The following is a 12,715-nucleotide window of genomic DNA, read 5'->3' as shown; positions in this document are numbered from 1 at the left end:
GGCTTTTTTGAGAGTACATACTTGTAAAATAAGGGGTACATTTGTAACGGATTGGACTGATGGTGGTGATGGAGTGCTTCTATACAGTGAAACTAGCTGATTGTTTAGATGAGAACATGAAGGTGATAAATCATATTTGCTACTGCATGCAAATGAATTAAAGGCAGGCCTGTTTAAAAAAAAAAAAGAAAAAAAGAACATTATCAAGAATCTACTTATAAAGAATTCTAAACCTTAATTAGCAAATTTTATTTAAGTGCTACATGTATGATCTTGGAAAATTTTACCTGGCAAGCCTTCTCTCTAACAAACTTTGTAAGCAGATGTTAACTAATGCATAATAAATACCCTGTATTGTAACCTTGACTTAGACAGGAATAAAAAGGATCTTGCGCTTCAGCACATTTCCTCACTGGTCTCAGCAAGAACTCAATCCACTTCCCTCCCAGCTCCCACTGTTGATTCAAAAAACATTAGAACATTTAATGTTTGTTTTCCACCTATGTATATTTAATTATTCCTTTTTAAAAGATGTAGAGAAATGGTCTTTTTAGAGAGCGGTTGTCAGAATCAGCAGATTTGGGTTCCAGTTCCAGCCCTGTCACTGGCTGACATAATTTTAGGCAATGTGTTAGATAAAATCTCTTATCGCAGTGTGTTACGCATTCACCCACCAATGGTTTCTGAGTGCTTCCTTGCTGTTGAGTTTATACAGAAAGCATCTTGTGAACTTCACGGTATGTTTGTTTTGAAGCCATACCATCTTTCTATCAGATTTGGAACTACGTTACTGAAGCTTGAGATCTGGGGTATAAAATGTTGACAGCATTCCTTAGCTCTCATATTTATTATCCCCCCTAAATATTTTGAAGCTGAAGTCGTTAATGTTTGGTGGAATGCGGAACAGCCAAGCGAGTGCTGCAGTAGATCCCAAAAACATCTTGATTAAATTAGAGGGGAGGTGGAGGGGAGGAGGGCTGGAACAAAGAGGCCGTTGAGAAGCTGGCACGGCGTGCTGGGAATTTATGTTCCAGCGAGGGGTGGCAGCAACCTACAGCTCTGCACATGGTGCATATACACCCTGTTGTAACAAAGGAGTATGTGTGCATGTGTGAGCGTGTATGTGTATGCATGTGCACGCATGCATGCTTAGGAGCGCGGCTTTTGCTTTCTTGTTTTGGGCTGAAGAAGAGGCTTGAGAAAGGCAGCTTGCAAGAAAAATGTTGAGGTTGCAAGTTAGCACTCCTGGGCAACAGTTACTGTTGTCACCTTGCTGAAATAATTTTCTTGTTCTCTTGAGTGCAGCTGCTAATTTTCCTGATTTGCAGAGAAAAGGCAGCCTGTGTTTATCACTGATCAGCGCGTACCTTTGCAGCAGCACAGGTGAGGTTGTGCTGGCGCCCTGCTCTCCCCGTTCCCAGCCTCAGGCGTGTGGTGGGCTCCCATGCTGTGCCATCTTCCAAGAGCATTAATGATGCATATCAAACTAGATAATCTCCCAGATCAAGAGGAGAAGTGTTTAGCCCTGATGGGATAAGGAGGAGACAAGGTTTGTGGGGACACCCCCTCCCCACATGCACACACAGTTTATTATTGGAGCCCATTAGATAAGATTTTGTTGCACAAGTCCTTCCTCAGGCTTTTTCAGGGATGTACAGGTAGAGTCTAGTTGCAGGTACAGCCAGGAATAGATAATAATAAAATCTATCAGATTTTCTTTTGCCTTTATTTATTGCTTTTTCCTGGAAGATTGTTTACAAAATGAATCATTCTAAACTCTGTCTGCCTTTGAAAAACATTATATAGAATTTGATGTTGAAATAGAGACTGATACCTGGAGACGTTTGCAACTGCAGAGACTGTGTTGGTGTTTTTCCTTGGCATGCATTTTATTTGTAATTCTGTGCCACATTTTAGCGTGATCTTGAAATCTCTTATGCCTGTGTGGCGATGGTAAAGATCAGCAGCCTTTAACCTGAATGCACTTTGAACTCCATGGGACCTCAGAAAAGTTCTCGTTGTGCATCAGGTCCACCACCCTCTACAGCACTTGAGCAACAACTTTTTTGCTAATGTCCAAGGCATTTTCTTTTGACTTTCCCAAGCTGTTTGCTTCCTCCAATGTATTTTCATCTATCAGGGTCAGCTAGCTTAGCTTTCTTCTCCTAAACTTTTTTTTTTTTGGTGGAATCAGTATGGGGAGCAGCATTAAATTAACAGCGTTCATTGCATAGCTCTTGTTTTCATGACACCTATGATCTATCTTACCTTCATCTTAATGTAAGGTTTTTTCCAGTCCAGCAATCTGGCAGTTTCTTTCTGGAGAGCTCATTTGGAAGCACAGAGTGTTTTGTGTTTTGACAATTTGGCACTTACACTTCTTCTTTTCTTCTTCAACCTGAATATGCATTAAAATATTCATTTTAATCTATTTCGCATAATTGATGCTTCAGCAGTTTGTACAGTGAATGAGCAATTTTATGCAAGAAATAAGCAAATGGGCTGAAAAGAGCCGGGTGAAAGGCAGATGATTGGTCCAGTCCAGGCAGTTTAACCAGCACAGTGAAGCGTGCTGCTGAGAAGCTCCTTCTGTGTGAAAAGTTCAGTGCTCAGGGCATTTAAAACAGACCCAGCCGGTCACTTTCATTAATCATCTCCAATGTTGAGAAAAAGGCAGTCATAAAATCTTAGCGACTCATATCACTGCAGCGATGAGCAGCAGCTTCAGCTTTTTTTTTCTGCTTTCAGAGATGGAAAAAATGCAGATCTTGTTTTTGCAAACTCTGTTGGGGATTGGGAATCACCAGCTTTTTTCTTTTCTTTAAATTGAAGACTCCTCAGAAAAAGCAGGTTGCTCCCCTCTGTCAGCGTTTGCGTCAGACGCTTGTTTTTCCAGTAGCACATCTGGCCACCTGGGGAGCAGGTTTAGGAACATGGGACTGGAATGTATGAAAATGCAGAGGACCTGACCTTGGATGCTTCTGCTTGTACGTCCCATTGCACTGCCGACAGTGCGATGCCAGGCTGGTCTGAATGGGTCACAACATACATAAACAGTCTATAATAAAACATCTGTCATCTCAGGAACACAGTAAACTGAGCACTGCTGAACTGGACGGTATTCAAAAAAGGATAATTTAAAATTAAATTATATGATCTTTCTCTTTTTGCTTTTTAATTTATCAGTATGTTGGTTTGTTTGTTTTTTTTTTCTCATGGCTTAACGCTATCTTGACTTCTTAGGCAGAAATGCTGGTTTAAGTGTGGGTTTGTCTGCATTACCTCTTTATCTTTTTCTTTTCCTGAACTTTGTAGGCATAAATAATCTCCAATTACTCACCTGGATGTCTTTTATTAATAAAACCTCAGGAAAAAAAGTGGAATTTGGTGTGCTTTTATCTCTTTCCTACACCTCAGAATGATTAGAGCTATGAAATTACAGACAGGGGTTTAAAAACGTGAAAGGTTGTACTGCAAGGGCTAAGACTGCATTTCAGAGATTTCTGTCATTAAATGCTAGTAACTGTTGGGATTTTTTCCGGTTAAACATTTTCTAGGAGCAAAGCTGTTGAAGCTGGCTGGCTCCCATGCAGCCCAAGCAGAGACATCGTTAGTGAATGTCACGTGGAGCTGGATCCGTCCTTTCCCTCTGGATAGTGTGTGCGGTCGGGTTTTTTGGTTTTGACGAGGTAACAAATCCTGGTGTGTCTGTCTGCTCCCATCTCTCCGTCCGTTGGGGGAGATGCTACAACAAAAAACTTGGGGATAGACCTCGCCCCCGTAGCTTTTCCCTGCGCTTCCCAGAGCTGCTGGTACGATTCCTTCCCTTCCACCAGCCATGTCGGATGGCTGACAAAGGCAGCTCTGTTTTATACTTCTCTCCCCACCCCCATTTCCCCCTGTTTTGGTACCCAGCTTACAAGGTTGACTCAAAGGCCTCTTCCTCCTGTGGTGGGCTGTACCGCACTTCATGTAAGAAATAATTGCCCGTTATCCTTAAGTTTGGGGGTTTTGTGGGAGCTTTCCCCTTCAGTTGTGTTTTTGGCCCAGTACATGGCGTTATAAACAGTCGATGATTGATCTCTCCCATATCCCCTCCTCTTCCTTTTTTTTACCTTAAAGGGTGCATTGTATCACGCTCTGAACCCAAACAGCTCTGGTATTTTTGTAATATGTGGCAATCTCGGCTGCTTGCTACAAGGCAGGGATGATAACCAGCTCCCTGTCAGAATGGATATGGATTTTCCTGGAATTTCAAAGGGATGATCGGGCGTGATAATGTGCGCCACAGAACAGGGTTGAAGCAGTAAGTTAAAACCATTTCAGCAGCCTGTTCGAGTGAACAGGATAACAGTTGGGACATCACTTCTTGGAGTCTTCAACAGCAAAGAAGGGAAACATCTGTTTGGGTCTAACTGTAACTTTATTGGCTTTAATCTCTTTCAATAACTGTAGGCTGAAAGATGTAAATTGTATTACAAATACAGAGATTCTTCTTGATCATTTATACTTCTGCTATAGAAAAGGGGGATTTGTTAAGGTTTGTGTGCACGGCAGTGCTGTGCCGCGGCAGCTGGAGACGGCAAGGCTGGAGTGTGTGCTGCACCTTTGCTTTGCTTTGCAAGGTGTGTCAGCAAATGCTGGCTCAACGTGCTTTTTGATGTGTCTGAATTTCTCGGCTTTTCTCATGGAAGCTCTTCAGAATGCGAACAGTGACAGTTTTAGCATGAAATCCTGTCTCTAATGGAGTGAAGATTAATAGCACCATTGAACTCATGAAGGAAGTTGCTTCGCCCTCCTTTGCATACAAGCTATATTGCATGCAGAAACGCCTCTTCAAAGAGGGCTTTGCATACAGAGGTGCCGTCTGTCAGCAATTATGGATGCGCGTCTTTGGACATTCCAGTGTCTTTATTAGAAAGCCAGAAGCTTATCTGTTCCTGCATTTAGCTAAAGCCAAATGTGTGCCAGCACTGGCTCTTCATGCAGTAGTTGAGTCCAATTGCACACAACATAGAAGCGCTGGCTGCTTGTTACCTAGCAGGGAGTTTAAATAAGTAAACATATTTTTAAAATCTGACACTCGGCTCCAGGCTGGTTTGGGTGTCAGCTGGTTTTGGCAACCAGTCATGTCTGTCTACATCTTTTTTTTTTTTTTTTTCCCTTTTCATTCTACTGTTTTAGTGAAGGAAACAAGTTCATGAATCATATAGCCTTAGGTTTAACTAGGCAGCTCACTAATGCAAGTGTCCCCCAGGACAGAATGATTTGTATTGATATGGTTAAATTGTATTGTAGTAGTTGTAGTTTTAAAAAAAAAAAAAAAAAAAGCCATTTTCTTTTTCTATTGAGGTAAATCCCATATTGATTTAAAATTTGAATGGAAATGGGAACGTATGCATGTAAAGCCTTGTCAGAGTAATTTTTTTTTTTTTTTTTGAAGTGTTGATGTTGTGGTTCTTTTTGTGATGAAATACAGAAGTGAAGGCATGTTTGCCAGAGGAGGCTAGAGGGTGTAGCAGGCTATTGTGGTATTTGTGGAAGAAGAGGTAAACTTTTGGTAAATCTCATGGAGACTCAAAGGAGAGATTGTGCACCTGAAAGCATGTACTTTTTTTTTTTAAACTCTGTCTTTATAATACAACACTAAAAAAAATAAATACATTGATGTTAACACTGTGCTGAAAAATGGACTGCAGCTCTGTATAGTTTTTCAAATACAGTCAGCACAAACTCTAGTTGGATCAAAGCATCTCCTGCAGTACCAACAGGCAAAAAGACCTGCTGTCGAGCACATCTCCCTGCTCCTCCAGACTTCTCTGTGACAAACACTGCTTCTTCAGCAAGCCATTTCCACTCCAGTATCCAAAAGTATCCAACAGTGACTGTTGCTCTTGTGAATCCGGGAAATAGATAATAATCTGTGCACAAGGCTGATGAGGTGAGAGCCGGCAGACACTGCAGTAAGGTTTCCCTCCTGGACCCGTCTCCGTAAGTAACACCTTGCCAGATCCCATCTGAGCAACCTCGTTTCCTCAGGAATCGTTACGATGGGGTGGCACTGGCAACTCGTGATGTGCGTGTGGTCGAGGGACAAGGAATAAGGATAGGAGGGGCTGGCAGGCAGTACCGAAGGGCTGGCAGTGAGATGCAAGGTCAAAGGAAAGAGCAGCAGGACTGCCTAGAGAGATGGGAGTGTGAAGGAGGTGGTGGCCGGCTGTCACTGCAGCCTCAGAGTCTGGCTTTGTCAAGGAGGTACCTTACATCAGCAAAATTGAAGTATTGCCTGTTTGGTGTAAGGTGTTCAATAAAGGAAGATCGTTCCTGTTGGCTTTCTTATCCTGCATTTCTTCAGCTTCCATATCAAGCTGTCCTATATTCATAGTCTTGCTTGATCCTGCTAAAATGGGCAAATCTATGTGTTTCCAGGCTTGTAATGTTGAAAATCCCACGTTCTCTGGAAATTTCCCTGTCTCCATACTGTAAGACTTTTCTGACTGTGCATATATAACGTTTCAGTTTATTAATACTGTTTGTGCAATTTGACCATAAGTGGCTCTGGGCTGAGCAGTTATTGGATTTGCTAGCATAAATAGTGGCGCTTAATTGAGCCTAAATTATTTGTAGATGTGGAGCATGCTCACTTCCTCCGCCTTTGTACCGTCTTCCCCAATTAACTTTCGTTTCTCTGTTTTGTTGCAGAGCAAGGAAGTGGGATTGCAGCTCCAGGAAGACTTGATGAAGGTCTTGAATGAACTCTACACGGTAAATCAAACTGACTTCTTGGCATCTTTTCAGGCAGAAGGAAGAAGTGTTTGACTTCTCCCAGCCTGCTGTTACAGCAGAGGCTAAGCACCAAGACTGATAAATGTCTGCAGTCTTTGCAGTTTGAGGCAGCTTGCATTCACCAGTCTACAGAGCACCATAAATCTTACTTTTTCACTGTATCCTTATATTGTTTCAGGTCTGTAAGTGTTGGTTCCACTTCTCAAAGATCTCACCTTAGCGCACGCCTCCTATTAGCTGCAGTGTTGGTTTTAAAAAGAGTAAGAGATACTAGAATTATTTCCAAATACGCTAAAAATCTTCAGTCCGTGGTTTTGTGTGGTCTGAGCGTACAAAAGGCAGCATACAGCTTCAGCGGGGGGACCCACTGTGTTTATTTGTTCCTCAACTCTTTCAGCAAAGCAGCTCCCTTTAGAGTAGTAGTCTTCTATCTGTGCTTTTTGCTTCTCAGTATATCCATTGGAGACACCAAGAAAGAGGCATTGCCTTGGGAAGGAGAAGGAATGTGTTCATAAAAGTTCATATGCTGCTTGGGGATTTTTCTCCTCACGTAGATGAATGGAAAAGCCTGTTGTTTGATTAAATTTTTGCTTTCTGCAGCTGTTACTGAGCTAGTTCTTGTTTTAAAAGCAGAACCTACACATGGTTTTGTTGCTCAAAATGTCTTTTCTTTCATCCTTCCCTAATGATACATTGGGTCATTACACCGGGGTACGTGTTATTTCCTTCATTCTTTCAAAAGATGATCCAGGGATGTTTCTCAAGCCGTGGCATATCAATCTTGTGATGAAATTCGGTATTAATATCAATGCTAGAGTATGGGGGGGGTGTCCCTGAAATTTCCCATATCAACAAAAAGTATAGAAGGGAATTGTTTCATTAGAGCATCGAAGCCAAATATTCAGATTAATCTTTTAGGAAAAAAGGGAGCTTAGGAGTAGGAAAAGGGAATTCATTATGTACCAACGTTCCTGCTGCTGAAATGGCAGTGGAAGAGGTGAGACTGTGAATCCAGTTTGTGATTTTCCTCTTTTTCTGCATTAGTGTTTAGGCAGTGGAAGAGGTGAGACTGTGAATCCAGTTTGTGATTTTTCCTCTTTTTCTGCATTAGAGTGTTTAGCATTGGTGAGTCTTTTCTGTGGGCAAAGAGGGTTTGTGCTCCTCGGCAGGAAAGACAAGAACGAGCAGTACGGTGGAAGCTGGAGGCATTTTGAAGCTGACCTGTGGTTCAATGTACTGTCGCTGTAGTTGTTAGTGCAGCCTTGGTTTACAATAGTATGAGCAAACTGCATTGTGCTCATGTTCCTGGAAGGCAGAGAATTTACTGCGGGTATGAAGGTGGCTTTGTAAATGTAGCAGTGCCTGTCATCAGCACTGCCTACTCTAGAAATTATTCTTTATTTGAGGGCACAATCTGATTCAACTTTTGAGTCATGTACTTGGATGGGATCCTAAGGAAGAATATAGATCTGTCTCTAAACACAGACTTTTAGGAACTGAGATTTATTTCTAATCCAAGTTCACGTGACTGGTTAGTGGCGTTTACATAGACGTAGGTAATCATTTCTGCATGCCAGGAAATGGCAGAAGAGTAGTAGTTACTAAGCATCCAACTTACCAAAGCAATTAGGCTAAATGCACCGCAGCTAGAAATTTAAGCAATGCACTGAATTTAATTTGAGAATTCATGGTCATAAGACTGAAATCTTTAACATTTAACCTAGCAGCAAATTAAATCAATTTTCTGATCAAGTGAAAAATTCTATGCTATTGAAGTTTGAAAGTGTGAATCACACACTTATTAAAAGGAGGTTTTTTTCTTTTAATGACAAAAAACTTGGGACCAGTTAGTAGCCTAACCCTAATAATGGAAAAATGAGAATAATATCTGTAAATAAAGCCCAAATTACAAAACAGTATTGCTTTCTAGCCTCTGCCAGACTAATGTGACAGATCATTGAGCCAAATACCAAGTCGTGATAATTTCTTTATCACTGGAAGGAAGATCTTCCAGAATTCAGCCTTTGATAACCAAAGCTGGGGTATTAGCTCTTTTAATATCAGTCCTAGGAACTTGATATCTATTTATTCGTTCCTTCTGCTGCAAAATTTTAAATTGTCCCTTCAACAGAAAATTTATTTTCCTTTGAAAAAGCCACTTCTGCTGATCCTATTAAAAGATACTTCTTGCTGGACTCAATTTAATCACTAGTGGGATTGCTTTCATTGGTACTTTAAGAAACACTTCCACAAACTAACCTCTTGTTCTGCTGGGTATCTGAAGGATTGGAAGAATTCATATTTTCAGGCAAGATGCGTGTCCATGAAAATGGACAAAGTCTTTAGTTTCCCTACGCAGATGAAATACAGAGGCTTGTTACTTGTAAGTTTTTTGTCCTGAATTGCCCCGTTCAATCCGTCCCCGACTGTGCTGTTGCCCTCAGCAGGCACTAGTGAGTCAACAGCAACCCCATCGCCAGGCACGGGGCAGGCAGAGCTTGTGGTTGCCAGTGCGGCACTGTCAGCAGGATAAAATCATTCAAATTGTGATTTCTTTTTCTGCTTCTCTTGCTTTCTGCCAGTTCCACTTTCAGTGATAGAGGAAAAGAAACTACTTTGCATCTATTATTATAAATGCCTGCTTTATAGTCTAAGCATATGCAGGAGCTGAAAGTGTGTGTGTGTAAATTATTCAGAAAGTCTCTCTTTAATACAGGCTGCGTTCACATTCTCTTTCATGTTTAAATACAATGTCTCTTTGTATCCGAGAACCTCTGCTGATCACTGCATAAAGAGAGAGCATGTGTCCTACTTATGTAAAGTTATGTTATGGTTCAAACTAAGGTGAAACAGGTATAAATGGGTTTTAATCTAAAATCAATCAAATTATTTGCAAGTGGGATCTTTATTAATGCTGGAATGACACTATTGGGGTGTCTTTATGCAACTTCACATTTTTTTGGCCCCCTATCAAAATTATATCATAATAACGTTTGCTTTGGTATGGGAATTGAATTGCTTTGCAGTTGTGGATAAAAAAAGCTAGTTTATATATTATGCCCTTTGTTTTTTTGGTTCTGTTTTCTTAACACAAAGCTAGACATGAATATCCTCTGAAACAAATGGGGGGGGTTTGTGACTTTGGGAGATATTTATCTATATTTACTAATAAAAAATGTGCTATAATAAAAGTTGTCCATATAGTCCAGGGTCCAGGGAGACCTGGACCTGAGCAAAAGAACCACACCCATTAATATTTTTATTACACAAGGTGAACAGAGGTGCTTTTACATATCAAATTTGATTTAAACAAATCAAACCTGAGTTGCTTTTGCAGCCGTTGTGTTCAGACTATTGATTTGCATACAGTTCCTCGAGACTTGTGATGTTTAAAGGACTGATTCATCCAGATGAAAAACTGACAGGCATCCCTTCTGAAACCTTACCTGCTGATGAAAAGCTATCATTTTCCAATGTTGGCATATAATTTTCTTTGAATAGTAAGGAGGCTGCATTTAGTCTGTATCTTTTTTTGGCTTTTATGACTCCTTTACTGGGTTGTACAAGAAGGCGCATGCCAAAGTTAAACAAAGGAGCAGCTGCAAAATAATCCACTTTGATTTCAGATTTCAGATTCATTTCAAGAGCCAGTTTCATTCGTGCATCTTCTGTCATGCTTTTTTGAGATGTGAAATTTCCCTGAGTATTTTGCCGGTTTAGGTATTTCTAGCTCCCAACTAGCAACCAGACTTGCTGGTCACTGTCCAAATGCCTTTGCTTAGTTAGTATGATATCTTGCATTTAATATAAACATGATGGACAGCTATAATGAAATAGTTATGTTAAAGAAACTTACAGTTTTGGGGAGCGCACTGGCCAAATTAACAAAACAAAAAAACCCCAAACAAACAAACAAGGTGTTGCAGTTTGTGACTTCTTTCTTAGGATTTTTTTCCTCCCTCCTAGCCTGTGAGCTTTCCAGGTATACGTATAACTGTTCTCCCTGAGACTTGGTCATGCAGGTAGAGTAAGGAAAAACATCTGTATGCCTAGTTTGTTGGTAGGTAAGCTCATTTCTTCCTCAGCAAATCAAACCGTGGTGCTCTCTGACTCTTGTGTATCATTTTCTGCAGGTTATGAAAACCTACCATATGTACAACGCTGACAGCATTAGTGCTCAGAGCAAACTGAAAGAGGCAGAGAAGCAGGAAGAAAAGCAGATTGGGAAGTCGGTGAAACAAGAGGACAAGCAGACGCCGCGCTCCCCTGACTCAACTTCCAACGTCAAGTTTGAAGAAAAACATGTTCGACGAAGCTCTGTCAAAAAAATAGAGAAAATGAAGGAGAAGGTACTTCCATAGCACTGCTACTGCTTGTGTAGAGTGCTTGGGGAGGGGACCTTTGCAGTAGTTCAGCACAGGAGCTACTGAGTTCCCTCCTTTGTGACATTCAAATGCAAGTCTCAGTTTTTGTACAAGTTTTAAACATTCAGGTTTAGGAAAGGCAAAAGCTAACACCAGGTTTCTTTTAGGACAATCAAATATGCATTTTGTATTATCCCAGGTTATACAGGCGTGGCACAGAAAGCTAAAACGAGGTTAGAGTATGAACGTAACAACTGCCTTCTTGGAAGTCATGGTTAACATATTTTTTTCTTGTACAGAGTGCAAGATTTTTGTTTACCATTTCATGCCAGCTTAAGATCTGACCTGTGCTACGGGGAGACACGCAATCCCAAACTGACTTCACGGGCAGAACCAGCTGCCTTAGCAATCGGTCAGTCAGTTAAGTAGTTCGGTGCTAAGATTCAGACCAATAGAAGGTGAAGAGGTATTTTTGGATTGATTTAGGCTCTGAAAGGACCAAGTTTAGGTCTAATTTCTGCTGGAAGAGGTGGAGTGCCTACTGCAGCCCTCAGACTACATACGGGCTTTTAGCAGCCGCTCTGGTAGTGCTGGAGCTGGGCCATAACCTCATAAACCCACCTTGTTCTTTCATTCTTCCCTTAATCTTCCCCAACTCACGGTCTGTTTTAAGAGAAGACTTTAAATGCAAAGCTGTCTAGTATAGTAATTCTTAAAAACATCTAAATAATTAACCTAAATGCTAAGTCTTTGAGTCTTGATAAAACTAGAATCCAAATGAACAAAAACCGTGTGAGCAGGGTAAGGTTTGTTCAGTATACTCTGGTGTTACTAAGAATGCTACTACTCCTGCTGCACCTCTTTTTAAAATATATTCTGGTTTTGGTTTCTCTTTTAGCGCCAAGCAAAGTACACAGAAAATAGACTGAAGGCTATTAAGGCAAGAAACGAGTATCTGCTAGCTCTGGAAGCCACCAATGCATCTGTATTCAAGTATTACATTCATGACCTGTCTGATCTCATTGATGTAAGTGCTGCTGCTTGGGTGCCTGCAATGAATATTAGTGCCGTTAACCCTCACGTGTGCCTCTCCTTCTTCAACATCTTATATACCAGCACAGCTGGTAGCCTCTGTACAGCTGTGGAATGATGGTCTTGGATGGGCAGCTTAGATGGTAACAACAGGCGTGATAATTGGTCGTTAAGCTGTTAAGTGAGCTTTTCTTAGATGGCTAACTCAGGGTTTGTTGCACAGATAGAGCTTGCACAAGAAACCTGACATTGAAACGTGTAGAAGTAGGAGTTGCTTAGTTAAAATGAAACTCAGCTTCAGCATCGCACTGTTGCTTGACATTTTCTGTTTACTATTTTAAGCAAACCTGCAAGATTATAACTCAGAAGCACATTTAAAAAAAGAATGTTAACTGTAGAAACAGTATACCAGTTGGTAGAAGAAATCGAGGACAGAAGCATTTTTTAAAGCTGCTTTTAACTTGTTTTGAAAAATTCCCTATATTTCAAGGTTAATGCTTTCTCTAGCATATTTCACAAGAGGGATGAACCTC

The 12,715-nt window shown here is 40.9% G+C and overlaps 1 protein-coding gene across 2 annotated transcripts in view; it reads left to right on the top strand.

Moving 5' to 3' along the window:
• Positions 1 to 12,715, top strand: part of SRGAP2 (SLIT-ROBO Rho GTPase activating protein 2) — a 109,215-nt gene that overhangs the window by 54,304 nt on the left and 42,196 nt on the right. For both annotated transcript variants that reach the window (XM_009272766.2, XM_019470375.1), the window contains exons 4-6: positions 6,703 to 6,765; positions 10,920 to 11,135; positions 12,049 to 12,177. In XM_009272766.2, coding sequence (XP_009271041.1) covers positions 6,703 to 6,765; positions 10,920 to 11,135; positions 12,049 to 12,177 — 408 coding nt within the window. The remainder of the gene's footprint in view (positions 1 to 6,702; positions 6,766 to 10,919; positions 11,136 to 12,048; positions 12,178 to 12,715) is intronic.

The sequence above is a fragment of the Aptenodytes forsteri genome, unplaced genomic scaffold (genome assembly GCF_000699145.1).
Source record: "Aptenodytes forsteri isolate BGI_AS27 unplaced genomic scaffold, ASM69914v1 Scaffold142, whole genome shotgun sequence".
Taxonomy (NCBI): Eukaryota; Metazoa; Chordata; class Aves; order Sphenisciformes; family Spheniscidae; genus Aptenodytes; species Aptenodytes forsteri.
This window is presented reverse-complemented; position numbering and strand designations above follow the sequence as displayed.